General features: G+C 41.3%; 1 protein-coding gene across 2 annotated transcripts in view; it reads left to right on the forward strand.

Moving 5' to 3' along the window:
- Positions 1–581: 581 nt before the first annotated feature.
- The window catches only part of Wls (Wnt ligand secretion mediator), a 96608-nt gene continuing 79055 nt past the window's right edge, over positions 582–18134 (forward strand). For both annotated transcript variants that reach the window (XM_020183087.2, XM_074079790.1), the window contains exon 1: positions 582–958. In XM_020183087.2, coding sequence (XP_020038676.1) covers positions 853–958 — 106 coding nt within the window. In that variant the 5' untranslated portion in view covers positions 582–852. The remainder of the gene's footprint in view (positions 959–18134) is intronic.

Raw genomic sequence — 18134 nt, forward strand, 5'->3', positions numbered from 1 at the left:
GGAGGCCCACGGGGTGGAGTAAGGAACACTGGTTGGATTTGGCTGGAGCGCACGGTTGCTCCAGGGGCTCTGTGAGGGATTTAGCTGGGAAATGTCCCAAACTGAGACTGGAACCAGGCAGAAGGAAGCTCAACTGAGACTTTTTCTCGCATCTTTGTACTTTGACTTAACGTCTGTTGGATTCCTTTAATTAAAAAAAAAAATCTTTTCCTCTTTCCTAAAGAGAGCTCTAGCAGTTGGGAGTGGGAATCATTCCCTGAAGTCAACGCGTAAGTTACAGGTTTGCAAAGCAGTCTAGGGATGATTTAAATCCCACACTTCAGGCGTCAGCAAAGGAAATGTGTGAGAGGCTGAGTATTGGGAACTCATCTATCAACAACGACAATTTCACCCAACGATACCAGCTTCTGGCGGGACAGGCTGCAGGCCAGACGTGGGAGCAGGTCGCCAGAGCTGGCTGGAGCTCCGATCTCCAAACTGGCGGGCAAGGGGTAGAGGAAGAGAGGGAGGTAGGGAGGGAGGGAGGAAGCGCGAGAGGGAGGGAGGAAGAAAGGGAGGGAGGCGGCGTCATGTGATCCGCTTCCCTTCTCCTTTAAGCGTCCACAGGCGGCGGAGCGGCCACAGTCACAGCTCCGGGCATTGGGGGAGCCCGAGCCGGCTGCGCCGGGGGAATCCGTGCCGGCGCCTTCGGTCCGGGTCCCATCCTCGCTGCGCTCCCGCACCCCTGAAGTTTTGCAGCGCCCAGAAAGAAGGCAAAGGAGGAGGAAGTGTGAGAGGGGAGGGAGCAAAAAGCACACCCTAAAACATTTATTTCTAGGAGAAAAGAAAAAGAGGGGGGGGGGGCGCGCAAAAATGGCTGGGGCAATTATAGAAAACATGAGTACCAAGAAGCTGTGCATTGTTGGTGCGATTCTGTTGGTGTTCCAAATCATCGCCTTTCTGGTGGGAGGCTTGATTGGTAAGTGCGAAAGCTGCAAACTTTCCCCCCCTTTCTCTCTTTTCGGGCCCCTTCCCTCTTTGCCTCTTGGGCTACTTGTTACAGTATCACTGCCTTGCTTCTATGATCTAATTAGTCCGGCTATTGTGCTTAAGAAAGCAGAGCTCCATGGGGCTCCGTGGGGCACAATCCAGTCTAGTGGCTAGGAGAAAAGGAGGGGAAAAAGTTTTGGCCTAGTTTCAGTTTCCACTTGAAAGGCAGGAGGGGGGTGGCGGGGGTGGGAATCTTAAGCATGGCGACGGATCGCGCGAGGAAGCGCTGGGTTACAAACTTGATTGCTTCCCCCCCACCCAGCTTTTTCCCGCGTTCCCCCCTTTTCCTCTCCGTTCCCTTCCAATCAGCTCCGGGAGGCACGTAATCGACTTTATTAGGAACAACAGAAGAGTCGGGGAGCTGCGCCCAGCGCAAACCCAGAGCTCTGTTACAAGGCTATGGGCGTTGCATGTGGAAATGCATTTGGTTGTGTCGGTTAAGGGGTGAGGGCTTGTATTTGGCGGGAGGGGGTCCCAACCTTTGTGCCCTTGGCTTTCTCGCCGTACCCCCACCCACCTTCCGGGGTGGACAGGTCCGAGCCGTGGGCTGGGAGGTAGGATGGGATGGGTGGGTTGGGACAGAGTCTTGGCCTGCCCTGCGGGAAGTTGGAGAGGTCGCCAGGGAAAAGCGTATCCGAAAGGTGTAGCTTTGGGCCTCCGGCACCCTCGGGAATCTCCCCTCCCCCACTTCTTAGATCCCTTAAAGCCGGTGAGACTGGAGCCTGTGTTCCTCCCCTGGCGCCGAGGAGGGCGTCCCCTGCTCCCGCCACCGCTCCCCGCAGGTGACAGCTCTCATGTCCCCCGGCGACGGCGCTCGCCTTGGGAGACCTCCCGTGGTGTGCACCTCCCCGACCTTTCCGAGCCACTCTGGCTTTGGCTTCACGCACCGGCTACTTGGAAAAACTCAATTCCTCTCACTGTCTCTGATGATTCCCCACCCCCCCCCCACCCCCGCCGCAAACTCTTGGCCCCTTCCCCCTCCCGATTTGGGACATCCCGGCACAAACTTCTGTGCCAACTTTGCAGCTGGAGCAGATGGGAGGTTCGGCTCCCTTACTTTGGGGCTTTGTTAAACTTTGCGGAGTGGGGAGAGTCCACGCAGGGGTTTTCTCTGCGCGTCCCTCTGCAGGCAACCCGCGCGGCATCGGCTGCTGAAGAACCGCTCCGGGCGCGGGCGGCACCGCAGGCAAAGCAGCCCTGACTTGGGCACCTCGAGTCCCGCGCTGGGCGTTTTGTCTCCAGACCTGGGCTTGGATAGGAACAAATTACCGGGATTCTAGTGCTGTAAGTCACTGCAATATCGAAGCTAATTGTTTTAAACAAAGGAGAAAGGGCGAAGGTTCTTCTAAGAGGGGAGTTTTTGGAGGAGATGGGCTTTTCTGTGTGCGTGTATCCACAAAGCAGAGGAATCAGAGTTTTCCACCTGCTGTCCTCGGTGTGGGACACACACACACACACACACACACACACACACGGGTTTGGCTTTTGTGTTCTGAGCTCCTGTTTCACTCCATTTTCCCTGTATTGGATTTTTCGAGGCTCTTAATACCTTCTCTGCTGGGAGCTGAAGCAGCCTCTCTGTGCCCTCGCGGTGATTATGCAGCGGTTACAATTACACCTCTGTATCCCTTGATGAGCAGTTGCAGTTAGATGCCATCGGATCTTGTGTGATTTCAGTGGCGGACCATAATTAAAATTTCTTGCACCTTGTGCTTTCAGAATTAAATTGGCCTATTATCCCTGTCTGACCTTCATCCTCTTTGAGGTTTTTGCACAAGCAGCGAACATTACACATGGTTTCCTGGTGTTTGTTGGTGTGTGTCTCTTTTTCTTTTTCTAAAGCTGATCTCCTGGACTTGGACAACTCTTTATTCATGCTGTAGGCTTCCTAGGGCACTTCTGCAAGTGTGAGTTCTGGAATCTTACAACTGTAGAGAAGGTCCAAGTGTATCTAGCAGGAGTTGCTGGACATTAACATTGCCATAAGGTCAAAGCAGTTGTTGGTTTGAAGCAAGGTTTATGGGACTAAATAGTACCAACTGTTGTTTTCTCTATTGGATTTAGCTGGTGACCATATTGGACAACTCAGAAAGTCAGTGGCAGGTCCTAACTAACTAGATTCCCCTCAATCAATAAACTGGTTTAGCTCCAACTTTTCTTGAAATAGAAAAACATCCATGGATAACACTTCTTGGTTTTATAAGTTTGCTGCAAAGACTGTCCCCAGTTCCAGTCCCAAGACTGAAGAAATTAGGTCCAGCCCACAATGACTGTCCCTTAGTTTTTACCTCTTCCACTTGAAGAGTAATTTCTTTGCTCTTAGCAAACAAATGTCAGTACCTGCTCATGCTATAAGATTCCCAATATTAACAAAAGGTAAGTTGGGCTTCCCCACCCAACTTCCCTAAACTGGAAAGTAGAAGAAACTGATCAAATAATAGAATTTAAGGAAAATAGGCAAGAATTAGAAGTCTAAACTGTTTGTAGGCTGGAAAGTCATGGTAACGTTCAGAGAAGCCACCTCCATTGCCCTCTCCAGTGAGAAAGAACTCTGCTGCTCAATGTCACTCTATTTACAAGAAGTTTGGTGTCCTGGGTGAGAACTGTCTTTCTAACACATCCCCGGTAGGCCAAAGTGAGAAAAGGAAAATTTCATTTTGAAATGACCACAATATGTTTCTTTTCTGTCAGTGTTTTTCCTGATGAACGGAAACATGCCAGCTTGGGAAGGGAGGATGTAAATGGCAAGCTCCTTACTGAAATAGTAGAAGTACCCCAAACATGTACACAGGGCAAAATTAAACACCTCCCACCCCATCCCAAGCAACAGTGATAACCCAGGAGCCTCAAAGTGACCAGGCAAGTTAGTTAACCACACACCAATCTCCTCACTGGTAGATGAAAGAGTTTAGGATCTCTTTCTGTTTCAGTACTGAAAGAGTACTCAGACATTTGGACTGATGTTTGTCTGCAGCCTTATAGAATTAATAGGGAAATTTTAAGCATTAGCCATAAAAACAAGTAGGAGAGACTGAGTTTTGGTTTAGTCAACTCAAATACTTTCTTATGCCACTGGCCTTCTACCAAGTTTGTTGCTTGCTTTATGTGCTTATTTTTCTTGTGCTAGTGTCTATACACTGAGAAACCTTCAATGGGATTTTGCAAAAAGGCTTGGAAAACAATATTTCATATGATCAAACTTGGGGTATGAATAAATTCAGTGATTCATATCAGGCTTTGGTAAAATTAGGCATTTGATTGTTTTCTTATGTATTTGAAGGCTTATTCAGTGGTTAGCTTCTTTAGTGTTTGAAATTCATTAAAAAATTTAAGAACCCCTGAAGGAAAATAAAATATGTTTAAAAATGTAGCTTAATCTTTATCCTCCTCAAAAATAAGCCTGCAGAAATTTTAAAAATAAGTTTCTTTTGCTTTCATGTTTGGTGAATTTAGTTCATGGAGAGGGAGCTTAGGGGTGGTGGGAGAGGAGAGGGGAAGGAGAACATGTGCCCTAAAACAAGAGTGCAACTGACTAAAAATCATGAACTTGAATCCCTGGCCCATTATGTGCAATTTTCCCAGCTTCAAATTAGTCATGTCTGGGGGATATAATGGTTGAAAAAGCAGGTCATGTTTCCGACCTATTGTAAAACTGTTAAAAGTATGAAGATTGGACTGGATGAAAGGAAAATTGTTGCATTGTTTTAAGTAAACTGATAAGTAAGACTATTGTAAAATAAAATTACAAATAACTATTAGCAAATCACAAGTTATTATTTCTTTAGGAATGATCCCTTTTTCTTTCTTTACATGAGTGCTGAGAATATAATGTATTTCCGACATGTATACGCACATGTGTAATCAATCTTCTTAAATGGTATGTGGATTTATCTGCTCTGAAAGTGACATAGCATTTGCTATTGTACTGTGTTATTAAGGGAAACTAATGATGGTCTTGACTGAGGTCTATTCATGTAAGCTTTTATCTCTGCTGCTACTGTTTATTTAAAAGTTGCAGAATTTTAAGAAATTAAAATTATAGTTGGTGAAGCATATATAAGTATTTGCTTCCCAATGTATTGGATTTGAAGTTTGATGCATGTATTGCATTTTGGTGTTAATACAATGCAATTTAGCATTGATGATGGGATAGTTGCAATCATGCAGAAGTTGAGTATCTGTTAAGAATCTTGAAAAGCACTGGTTGCTTCTTGGTTGATGTTAGTCCACATTTTTCTGTATTTGATGCTGCTTTTTCTTTTGCAAAATTTCCTATTAAACCATGCAATTTCATTCTCAACTATGTCAGAGGTGTCTATTGTGATTTGTAGCACTGTGCAGCCTTACAAATTCATCTTTTAAAAAGTGGCACATATTTTGTAGTAATTGAAATAACATTTTTTGACGATTAAAAGCTAAACTTCTTGATTATTACAATGAAATAATGCTTGTGCTAACAATCTCTAGTCACTCTTTCATCTGACTGTTCTGTCTAGGCTTCTATTTGAACTTTCCATTCCCTAATAAGAGTGAGAAATGTTTCCTTGCAGTAACAATATTATGTGTAGCTTTGTGAGGCTTTCAAGTCCCCTGCCTGCAACCCAACTCTGGACTTAAAGCCTTCACTACCTAATTGACATTTTACAGTAAAACAACCTGTAATTTTTTTAAAGCCATGTAGAATAGGGAAAGATTCTTGCCTTATCTTCCACATTAAGATGTTTCTGTGGAGATTTAGAATTTGTTCTTATCTTAAAGCTCATGTATACCACTGGTCTAACTTTCAAAGTATTTATTAGGGCTTACTGTGTGCTCAGGAAATGGCTGCATGCTGTTGGAGGGTTAGGAAAGAGGCGACTTGGCATCCAAGCAAATTAAGGGAGAAATAGGTAGAAAAGATCCACTCCTAATCCAATTTCCCATGATGAGATTTCCTAGCATCAGGATAATCTTCATTTACTTATTGGGAATTTGACAGCACGTGAGATTTGAAGTCCCACTAACCACCAAACCATTATGCTCATATTTGTCTTGAAATAAACATGAATAAAATAAGGTAAACAATGTTGAATTTGTATTGAATGTGCACGATGTGTTGGACCTTGTCTAATTTAATCCACAAAAAGCTTTTTCACATTGACATTTTGGTACCCATTTTACTATGTAAGTAAAGATGTGGAAAGATCTAGTAAAACGACTCAATAACCTAGTGTAGTCAGGGCCAAACATGGGACTAAACGAGTCAGTCTGACTTCATAGCCAGAAATATCAACCATTAGGTGGTCCTGCCCACATCTCCCTAAACCTTGACTTTTAGGTCTGAATAGAAATGGTTTCAATGCAGAGAGACATAGTGGGGAACACTAAAAATGTAACCCATTTGTCATTGTTAATCATTGGGTAGCCTACCAAAAGGAAAAATACCCATATGATGGTTAAGAAAGTCCAGTTGTAACTACCAAAGCAGAGCTTTGCCAAGACTGAGAGAGGATAACTTTGAGAGGTTTGCAGATTCCCAACTCATTTCTTACAGGTTCTAACCAGTCCCATAACTGAATGAATCATACAGTTGTCTGAGCAGCCAAATTCATTAACCAGAAAGCCTTTTAGATTCTGCTGTTTTAAGGAAGATTTCTCTACTTTGTTTTTCTGGCTAGTGGTTTCACATATTTATGTAGTTCTATAATAAGTCTGAACTCTTTTAGAAGAAGAGAGAGAAGGAATCAACTGAGGCTGAAGAGGGTTTTCCATGGATGTGGATTGTTGAGGAAAGTGCCTTTGCCAAAAGGTGAAAATTCCCTTCCATAAAGGACAATTTTTGGTTTTGTCTACACCCATGCACAGTAATGAAGGCATTTCAAACCAGTGGCTTCCATCTTTGGAAAAAATGCTGATAGATTTTCCCCTAAGAAAGATTTGCAGCTCTCAATTTTGCTAGAAATTGTAAGAAAGTGGGAGATAGGGCTCAATTGAGGCATGAAATGACCACATCTACTCCATACAGTTTCATTTCTTCTCTGAGGTTTGGTTGATGGTGGAAATAGACAAACCAGGCAGAGTTTGAAATTCTCAAACTTGAATATCAAAAACTGTTTTCTGTATAATGGAAATACTTCATGTGCATGTATGAAAAAAGAACAATGAAGCCCGTTAATTAGCTCAAAAAGTGGGGGAGGGGGTAGGAAAAAAGTCAAAGGGCGAATTTGAACCAAGTGCATTAAAAGCGGGAAAATGTTTTTTCAGTTTACCTTTTCATAAAGGACTAAACTAAAAAGATTCGTAAAGAAAAGAGGGTCATGTATGTTTTAGAATTAAAAAATATATGGAGGTTCTTTGACATTTTACCACTGCCTTCCAGCCCCTCCTCTCATCCACCACATTCCATTCCTAATTAGAGCTTGTAGGGGAGCAAAAGCAATAATCAAGTTGATATCTAACTAAGATATTTGGCTTACTATGACTGCTGCTTTTTGTGGGTTTATTGTTGCAATTTTTGACGATGGAAAACGTTTCACATTGTTGGTTCAGTCAATGCTCATAACGACTTAGAGAAGTCATGGTTACTTTCTCCAATTTTCAGATGAACCTCAGGCTCATTTAAGTCACTTTTCTGAGCTGACAGAAATAGTAAGACCCAAACTCCTGATCCTTGATTGAATCTTAAGCCATGCTTTTAATGCCTAATGCTGCTCTCCTCCCATTGTCCCTTCTTTTTCTATGGGAAACAAAGGAGCGAGGGTGATGAAACTGATTCTACACAGATTAAATAGGAGATGGAAGCTCAGTCCCCCTTTTCTGCTCTACTCTTCCCCAAACCACCATTACTACATGATTACTCATCATTGACCTAGTTACTTCCTAAACAAACAATCCCAACTCCTAACACATAATAACCCAGCACACCATCCTTTGTTAGTATTAACTAAGTGCTTGCAGGCCATGCAGGGGAGGCCTGAACCTGTGAAAACTGCATGCTGACTACCCTAAAAGAAAGTATTACACACAGCAAAGGGTGACTGAGTGTTGTGGTAGAAAACTTGAAAATGGCAGACCCCCAGCATGCCTCTTGGTTTTAGCATACACCATAGATCCTAATGTGCTGGTGAAGAACAGAGGGCACTGTGGAGGTAGATGGAGAGGGTAGCAGAATGTGGATTCAGCAAAGGAAAAATAAGGCCTTTGTAAAAACATATGAGACTATCTCTTTAGGACACAGCGGGTGCCTGGATTTCTAAAATGTACTTCTGATGCCACCTTCTCCCCCTACACTGAGCCTTTTGCTATTTCTATCTGCTATGCCTGTTTAAATCCTGGGCCTTCAAGTACAATTTCCTGCTCCCTTGTTCTCCTTCCTGCTCTATTCTCTTAATATTCCCTTGCAAAGGAGTGTTCCTTTTTACACTAGTCCACACAAATCATAGGGCCTTCTTAAACTTCTGGTTAATTCACTGGGTTAGCTCAGAGGCTTTATCCACAGATAAAGCATTCCAAGAATGCAGAGGGAACTGAAAGAAAAGTCCAAGCTATTACATTTATTTTGGCAAGGGATTATTATATTTCTTTAGAAGGTAATTGGTCTGAAAATGTTTGACTCACTTTTTTTTCAAGCCCTCAATTAATAAGGCCAAGCTCATGAAAACTGATTGGAGACTAGTAAAGTGCTACCTTAATCCCAGCTAAAATCTTCCTCTGAGAGAAGTCCTGATTTAAAAACAGAATCAAATAGAAAAGAGAAACTTGATGGGGATTCTGCAGGCAAGATGTGGACCCAGAGGTCTCAAAGAAGTCACAGAAGCTCCTTGGCTTCTTCCATCTGTGATGAGGGACAGAGCCCTTCTATCTCATGGAGGATTAAATATCCTTAGCAACCACTATTTTGAGAACTTGGTACCTGTTGGAGTGTCTCATTGAGCCAGGCCTACCAAAGATGATATCTGAAGGACTATTTAGCCATACTACCTACTTAACCCCATTTCCTTCTCCTACTTTTCTTTCCCAGTCTCTCTCTGCTCTTGGATCATGGCATTGTTTATTATCCATTCTTCTTCTTTGAGTCACTACCACTTTGCCAGATACCTCCAGATTTGTGAATCTGTGCAGGCAGAAGAATTGGAAAAGGCCCAATGCTTTACTAAGTTTTGGTTGAAAATCATGGGAGGTCATCCTAATTTCTCATACCAATTCCTTAATTCCTCATCTCAAGATGTTATACCTGAACATATTGTTATGAGCCTTCCAAAATGGTAGACATTAATGTTGTTGCAGAGAACTGGTAAGTAAGTCCACATCATTCATCTGAAGCATGCACGTGTTACTCCCAAGAGAATTCCACACGCTTTTACTTGGGATTTGTTACTTTGGCTTTATTCTTAAACAGTGCTAGTTATGCCATTTTCTACGTCCATATTTCTCATTTGGTACAATTTGCCATTGGCAAATCACTGGCAGCCTATGGACGTAAGAGTGTTATTCCATGAAGACAAAGGGATGAAAAATCTATTAAGATTTTTCATCTATGTAGAATAAGAACACCCAGGATTCTGGGGTCTCTGGAATGTAGAAAGTTATTCCCACTTCACTAGCAATACATCATAGGCTAATAGGATAGTTGGTTCCACGGTAAAGTGTGTGTTTTGTTACTCGTTACTCTCATTTTAGTAGGAGTCAGAGTGCTAAGAAAGGGAAGTTATTTATTAATACAATTAGTGTCAGGGTCATGGCTAGACTGAGATTCCAATGCCAGTGAAGAAGATCATTTGATTTCCATCGTGCTGCCACAGAACCAGTGTGCGGCAAGTCCCCAACATGTTCTTCTTATAGTTTGGTGGACTTTTCTGTTATGCAACAATAGTTATGTCTTCTCCCTCTTACCTTTGTATGCTTACTATATGCTTAGCTAATCTAGATAGCCGAATAATATACAGCATAAATCTGTCCTACGTGGAGTTTAAAGAGTACTATGGAATTAAAAAAAAAAAAATAAGGCAAACCCTGAATTCCTTCCTTGCTTGCTGAGGGTGTGTTGCATTCCCTTCCTCCTGTTTGAGGAAATGTTACAAATTTAAAACTGTTTAAAAAACCAAACCAAACAAACATAGAGTATGATCCCTACTTACTCAACCCAAAGCGTAGTCCTTGGGAATGGTTTTAAGATCAATCTGAGATGTTCTTGACTAAAAATCTATAACTTTTGTGCTTATGAAGAATGTCTGTGGCAGGCATAATTATGAAATTGTAGAGGTCTTGGGGGAAATTCACACAGCCCCGTGTTTTGGGGGTCTGATTTATATGTAGAAGAAGCCACAGAATTCCTCACTTTTGTCTCTGCCATTTCTTCACTAAAGAAAATTCTGTTACCAAAGTAGAATTTAAAATGTTGAGGGTTCCAGCTTTGGTGACTGACAGCATATTTTTGTAATTTGAGAGGTATAAGTATTACACTGTAAATTCTTCCTGTCTTTCTTTTTGTTGAGACCAGGTTGTCACAAAGCACTGTGCTTTTCTGTATCATTTAATTTAGCTGAAATGGATCATGACTTTTAAGTCTCTGTTTAGCTTGACTGCCTTCAGGTAATCACAACCAAAAATGTTGGGTTCCATATTTTATTAAATCCAGCCTCTCTCAAGGCAGATTGGGCATTTTTGAGGTCTGGTTTCTTTTACTCCGGTTCTTATATATTTTATCTGCTCTCATTTAGGCTGTAACTCGCCCCAGAGTGGAATGTCTCCAATGTGGAAAAGACACGGCCCTACATTCCTTTCTTTCCTCTGTTCTCTCGTGCTAGTTCTGGCTTGTGTGAACTAAGCTCCTTCTTGCCTTTGCTCCTGCGTGCCTGGGCTAAAAAGTTATAGATAAGATTTTTGCTAAAGCTTTGTACAGATACAGACTGCACCTAAGGTCTTGCTTTTATTATGGAACAGCCTCTACCAAGAAATGATCAGCTTCTTCAGAGTAGTTGGGTGATTAGGCTTGGTTGAGACAGGCACCTGTATTCATGGCTCCCCTGGGTTTTACAGAATTTGCAGGTCCAAGAGCTTGTCAATGTTGAATCTCTGGCTCTGTTCTTTGGACATGCCCAAACAGAGCAGAGTTTCACTCTATGAGAACATGGTATTTTTGGAAAATTGCTGATGAAAGGGAAGGGAAAAACAAAGCAAAACACAACAAAACCATGGTCATTTGTAGACTTTTAAAAAGGGCACTAAGGTCATCTTTTAATTAATATTTGTTTGTGTTTTTAGAGGTATCAAAAGAATTCCTCCTCTACTCTTTCCTTTCCCTTCTCATTTGCTGATAGACATGTAGTTTAGGTGAATGATGCATATGACTGGGATTTTTAACAAAGCCTGAGTTAATTTATCTTACTATAGTAATCTTTCTGGGTTAGGACTCCGGAGAGGTACCCACCCCAGTTCTGTCTAGAGGAATTATTAACTCTTCTCACTAAGCAGAACTACTGCAGCAATTTTGAAAGGTACTTGTTGATAACTTGGGCTCATTAGAGGATTCCTGAGAAATGGGTACTCCATCAAACAGCAGAGTGTGTGCTGAAGGCTTGCCATGTGATGGGTTTTGTTCAATGGAAAACTTACTAATCCTTCCATTCAAAGCGACCAGATGTCTAACTGCAGGAATGTCATGCTATCAATGATTTATTTTTTTGCCATCAAACTTGCTTTGTAACCTAGACAAACCATTTATATGCTGCAAACCTTAGTTTTTTGGTTTTTTATTTTTAATCTAAAAAGTTCTGTTTCACAGGAAGGTGGTGGGATTTAATTGAGAGAACATAACTTACTTTAATACGTGCATGTATTTTTTGGAGTCGTCCTGTGTCTTGTTAGACCTGTGGCAGGTTATTTCTGCCTCTTAATGGATTAAATAAAATTAAAAACCTAGCAATTCTCCTAGATGGCCTTCCTGTTAGAGTCTACTCCAACCAGCAGTCCAAGAAGCATGTCCTTCATGTAGGTAAATTATAGTGATTAATTTATTTGTTGGATTAGTTATTAGTAGTTTTCACAATGTTTCATTTGAACCTTAAATTTTTGCCTTTTAATTTCTGGGCCAGTAATCACAGCTCTTTAAGACCGGGTAATAAGACATTTAAATAGGTATCAGTCATTATGCACCAGTCATTATGCACAAGAGCTGTATTTCATCTCTGCTTGCTGTAAAGTGAATCCCAGTTGTTCTATTTTACATTATAAAATTGGAGTGATCATCCACTGGGACATTTTTTCCCATCTAGATAGAAAATCATGACAAAGACTTTTCAAAGTTAAATTTTGAGGAGAAAATGATGATCTTTTGTTTATAAAATATTGACTGTTACAACATTAGCTGAATTATAGTGCTGCATTATTAGAAATTCTAAACAAAAAAAAATTGTAGAGTAGCTAAAATGTTTCAACTTTTAAGATCTGCCCTAAACTTTGCCATGTTATATTCCAGGATATTCTTTAACTTTTTTTTTTTTTTTTTAAGACACTGGGGTTTGAAGTCAGGGCCTCACACTTACTATGCAGGTGCTCTCCCACTTGAGCTACTCTGCCAGCCCTTTTTTTGTGCTGGGTGTTTTTGAGATAGGGCCTGGCTAAATATTTGCCTAGACTGGCCTCAAACCATGATCCTCCTGATCTCTGCCTCCCAAGTAGGTAGGATTATAAGTATGAGCCACCAAAGCCTTGCTCTTTAAATATTTAAATGAAGAAAGGGCTCTTGAACATAAACAGTTGTGTCATCTTCATGGAGTTGGAAAAGGACCTTCTTCTATTTTGTGTTGTGAAAATTGAGTACCGGAGAAAGTTGAGTGACAGAATGTGATTTGAAGAAAGCTTCCTGACCTCTCCTACTGCCTCCTGTTGTGCTGATTTTTACTATATCTGGTCTACATGTTTTGATCTTTACTTGGCCGTAAGGCAGAGAATTGACCATGGCCGCTTGTCCATACTGGTTGATAACGTTTAGTGGAAGAAAGGGAATATTCACCGGGGTATGTATTTGCAAATTTTGAAGGTTCAAATGGAAAAGTCGAATGAAATTCGATGTATTGTATTTAAGAAGTGAACATTTTTCTCCTGCTGCATGAGATTTATTTTGAAGGAACTTATTTCAGAAGATCCTGTGCTTCTACTATAAGCCCTTAAAGATGGAAAACTCACCTTCCTAAGTTTCCCTTCCAAGAATTTTGAGGATTTCTTTACAGTTGTTCTTAGAGACCAATAATGCAGTTATGATGTCAGCTTTTACAAATGCCCTTGACAAGAAGATGTAATTCATGCAAATAACCACCTGCGTTCCACTGTGTTCAGCTTGCAGATCTGGCGGGTGGGAATGAATTCATCCACACATTCCTCCAGGTTCCTAAATGGTACTGAAACCCACTGTGCTAAACGTGTGCCTGCAGGGCAAGTAGAGCCAGGCAGAGATGCAAGGCAGGAAGAGCTAGGCAGAGATGCTAAGAAACACATGTGTAAGCTGAAAGAGGAGAAAGCAAAAAAGTGAAGGAGAAAGCCACATCCAAGCTGGACTTCCTAGTCAGACCTCCAGCGAGGATGGGGCACAGAGCTGGCTCAAAATGAGGGACAGGCTGGTGGAGATAGTGAAAAAAACAGACTTGAAAGAAAAAGACCCAGCAGCATTTCCTCAAGTGGGTCACCATGTCATCGTAGGTTTCCTCCCTTTAAAGTAACAGTACTTCTTTTTTGTCCTCTGCTATGGCACTGTCGTTGCCAGTGGTAAGACCCACTGGAAATGGGCATTCATTACTACAATTGTAAGCAAGAGCTTTGGAGTCTGAGTTCAAGTCTTGGCTCCACCACTTGCTGGCTGTGCAGCCTTGAACATTTCTTAATCTCAGAGCTGGAATGTCCTCATTTCTCAAGAGGATAGAACAGCCTGGTGCTGGTGGCTCATGCCTGCAATCCTAGATACTCAGGAGGCAGAGATCAGGAGAATGGAGGTTAAGAGCCATCCAAGGCAAATAGTTTGTGAGACCTGATTGGAAAATAACACAATAAAGGTTGGTGGAGTGGCTGAAGTGGTAGTGCACCTGCCTAGCAAGTGTGAGAACCTGAGTTGGAACACCAGTGCTGCCAAAAAAAGGAGGGTAGAGTGTAAGAGCCATAATGCTTATCTTACCACTTTGCTGTGGGGTCAAATGAGGTAATGTGTAGAAAGACCTCAGTACAGTGTCTGTCAAATAGTAAACTTAGACTACGATGGGGATTTTTTTTTTTAATTAACCTTACTTTTTTTTCACCTAGGAATGGATTCAAGGAGATAGTTACATTGGGTCATTTGGAGGCTGGTGTAAAAGGTCCCCAAGTGCTCAGACCCTGGCCACCCTGGGTCAACAGATGTGAACGACCCCAGTGCCAGAGTTAGAGGAAAACTTATTTGAGTTTAAAATCCAATGACTACAAAAAGTATTTTGTCCCCTCTTAATATCTATTTTTATTTTTGAGACTGGTCTGGTGGTGCATATCTGTAATCCTAGCACTCAGGAGACTGAGGCAGGAGGAGCGTGAGTTCAAGGCCAGCCTGGCCTGTGGTATAATGATGTGAAAGGAATTGAAAACAGAAAAAAAAAAAAAAAAAAAAACAACTTTCTGAAATCCACCAATTCTGTTCAATTTTATTCCTTCACCGTCTATGACTGAATATTTGTGATTTTATGTAAAAGAAATGCAAAACCCTTTCTTAGTAGAGGTTCAGAAGTTTGTCGTGGATGCTTCTTCTGCCAGCTGTGTGTTTACTTTGGAAACTGCAGTCAATTTCTCCTCTCTCCCTTCTCAGCTCTTCTCTACTACTTAACTCAAGATTGCTGTTGAGCCATTGAACCATGGGAAATTCATTTTCAAAATCTGCTTAATTGCTGTGAGACTTTTAATTTGTTCTGGATGATGGTGCTAATGTCTGGGAACTGGGACCAAAGCCCTCCAAAGTTGTTAATTTAATCAACTGCTGTGCCCTTGCCATGCCTAATGAAGGGGGTAACCAGATCTTTCTCACAAAGAGGCTGGGTCCCTCCTGACCACCTCTTCAAAGATGAATAAGAGAGAGGCCCCACAGTTAGGTTGGGGCAAATTACCAGGGTGTCAGTCCGTATTATCCCAAGTCCAGGGTTGTGCTTCCCCAAAGAATCATTCAGTCGATTTTATGTAGGACCTTAGAGTTTTAAGGCAGGGGTTTTTGTGTGCGTGTGTTCACACCTGCTAATCTGCAGAATTCTTTAATCAGTGAGGTTCTGTTGTGGCTTTGTCTGTAATCTGTAGGATCATAAACATCACCCCTAGACTATTGAGAGTCCCCTTAACCACTGAAGTTTTCCATGGCGAGACTGGTGAAAGCTTGCTCTGTCTTCATGATAAATTAGCTTGTTTATTCCTCTTCTGCTTATTTCTATCCTGCTGTTGGTTAGTGTAATGAAGCGGAAGTCCATTGTGTGTGTTCATTGGGTAGGGATCCTCTGGCACCAAAGGGGGTAATTGAGTAGAAAGGCGGAATGCTGTTGGTGCATGGGAGAAGTTAACACCACATGAGGTCACCAGGCTTCAAGCTTTAATCAATGTGGACACAATGCAATTGAGATTTTGAAAGGGGTTTGTTTATAGTGTGAGAGTAAGGGTCAGTAGTTAATTTGAAATGCTGTAGGTGTGTTTTCCTTGAACCAAGAAGGTGCAGGGCATGTGTCATGGAGGATTGTAAATATCCTCAAGGGAGGGATGTAATTGGGGTGGGATTTAAAAAGAAGGGCATTTAGGAATGTTGGTGTACTTATTATTGACCCATCATGTTTTACTTAAAATTTTCACATTCTTGAAAACGAGCTGACTGTGCAAGTAGCAGTATATAAATCCATCGAATGGAGGCACAGCCCTACCAAGAAACAATTTTTTTATTTGTTTGCTTTTTAGAAGTGATTCCCATTAGATAGGTTTTGGGTGCTATAAAATATTGCTAATAGAAGTAATGTGTACTAATTCTAAAGAATGCTCACTTTCAGAAATTTACATCTTCTAGGATTTTTAATTGCTCTGGCTTGGATGTAATCCTGTATTTTGTTCATGGTGCAGCTCTTTTCTACTTTAGGGTTGCAGTCTATACCATTTCTGTTTGGATTACTTTTGGCATTCCAGCACCTCCCTTGCACCCCCCATTATTTAATTCCCTAAATTTCAACATCTAGAAACACCATGCTTTTATAATTACTCTTTAGCCAACATGAAAGTTAGAGAGGGCCTGCCCTGTGGCTGCAGGGAAACTTGGCAAGCAAACATCTGTTTTCAGAAGTGGCCACAGGAAAAGAATATTGAGGTTGTGGAGGAGCTAAAGGCTTGCCATGAACTCTCTGATGCTTTGAGGAGGGCATGTTCAATCTAGGTGAAACATCTAATATTCCTGATACCGCACATTTGTGTAATGCTTTTATCCTTCTTCAAAGCACTTTTGTAGAAGTCATTTCATTTGAACTTACCAAACAACACTTCACCAGGGATATTCATATTTTAAAGTTAGGGAAACTGAGATGGAGACTAACTCCATTTGAGAAGGCAGTAAGTTTGTGATGGGGAAGAACTTGAGAGATTTGAGAGCGTGATTACTGCATAGTGACAGGCTAAAGGACAGGAAGAAAGCATAGTGGGTTTTGTGGGTGGTGGTTTTTTTCATTTGTTTTTGAAATAGGGTCTCAATGTGTAACTCAGGTTGGCCTAGAACTCACTCTGCAGCCCAGGACTGGCCTTGAACTCAGTCCTCCTGCCTCTGCCTCCTGAGTGATGGAATTACAGTTGTGTACCACCACACCTGTAAAATACAGAATTATGTGTTGTAGAAATCACTGTATATTAACCAAATATTACTTTTTGAGCTATCTTCTGTGATGTAATGCCATCTGTGGTCCATTTTTCTTCACTTTCCTCCATGTTACATTCAGCTGCTTACACAATTATTAAATATTTCTTTAGATATTTGTTTCATAAATCATAGCCTGTTGAGAATGTTGAGATGTTTTCCTCTTTCCCTGGGCAGAATCTGGGTATTTAGAAACCGTGGTAGATCTTGAAGGAGAGCCAGAGAACCCCTAGGAGATAAGGGTAAAACTAATTTGCTAGGTTTGCTAGTGAGTGATGCTGTGGCATGGTTACCTATTACCTACTGTGTTCATTCTTCAGTGGTGTGCTTTTCTGTCATAATTAAGCCATTGCAATAGATATGCATTGAAAGGCCATTGGTGTTGGTTTGATATCACATAGAAAAGAGATTGGAATTAAATCATTCAATCTCTTTTAATTAGATTTTTATAATATTTCCAATTTGGGGGTTATTATAAAAAATATTGGGTAAACCTTTCTTGCACTTAGATTCATTCATATCTTTAGTTTATTTTGTTAGCAATTTCACTTCTGTGAATTTAACTTTAAAAGACTTTGATGACCAGTGACAATCACTAGCCAAGTCTTGGATTATAGACCTCCCTGCATCTCGGTCAGCACTGGGCATTTCTTTAATTTTTACAGTTTTTGCCAATATGGGGGGAGTGGCTTAAGCTGCATGAGACAATGAGTCCAAACCCCAGTACTACTGAAACAAAAACAAATAAGTAATTAAAAAGACAAAACAATTTTTGCCATTATGCCAAGAATATCATAGTCTTTCCATTTCCATTTCTTTGATTAATTGAAAAGGCGGACCTCCTTTATTTAGGGAGTTTCCTGGTTGTTTCTTTCCTTTGATGTCCAGTTTTCAGAGTTGATCATCCTAGAAGTACAATCTTTTGGAGATTAGGAAAAATGGGAGCATTTACTGGGGAGGAAGGTTTCTGTTTTCTTTTTTAGTTTATTTGTTTGGCTGCCCAGTTGTCCAGCCTATTTGTTTTGGTAGCAGGACCTTGAATCTCTTTATGGAACTTAATTTCTAGTCCACATGGCTTTACAGTCTTTCCCTCTGATTCTAGGCAAGAAACTAAGCCAAGTCTAGCCATGGTGGACACTGGGCTCAAGTTTATCTGATCATAATGAATTCTGAGACTTGTGTAGAGGCTATCTCTTTTTCTTACTGAATTTGAACTCAGAGCACATGAGAGTGGAATTGCTAGATT

Source organism: Castor canadensis, chromosome 7 (assembly GCF_047511655.1).
Source record: "Castor canadensis chromosome 7, mCasCan1.hap1v2, whole genome shotgun sequence".
NCBI lineage: Eukaryota > Metazoa > Chordata > Mammalia > Rodentia > Castoridae > Castor > Castor canadensis.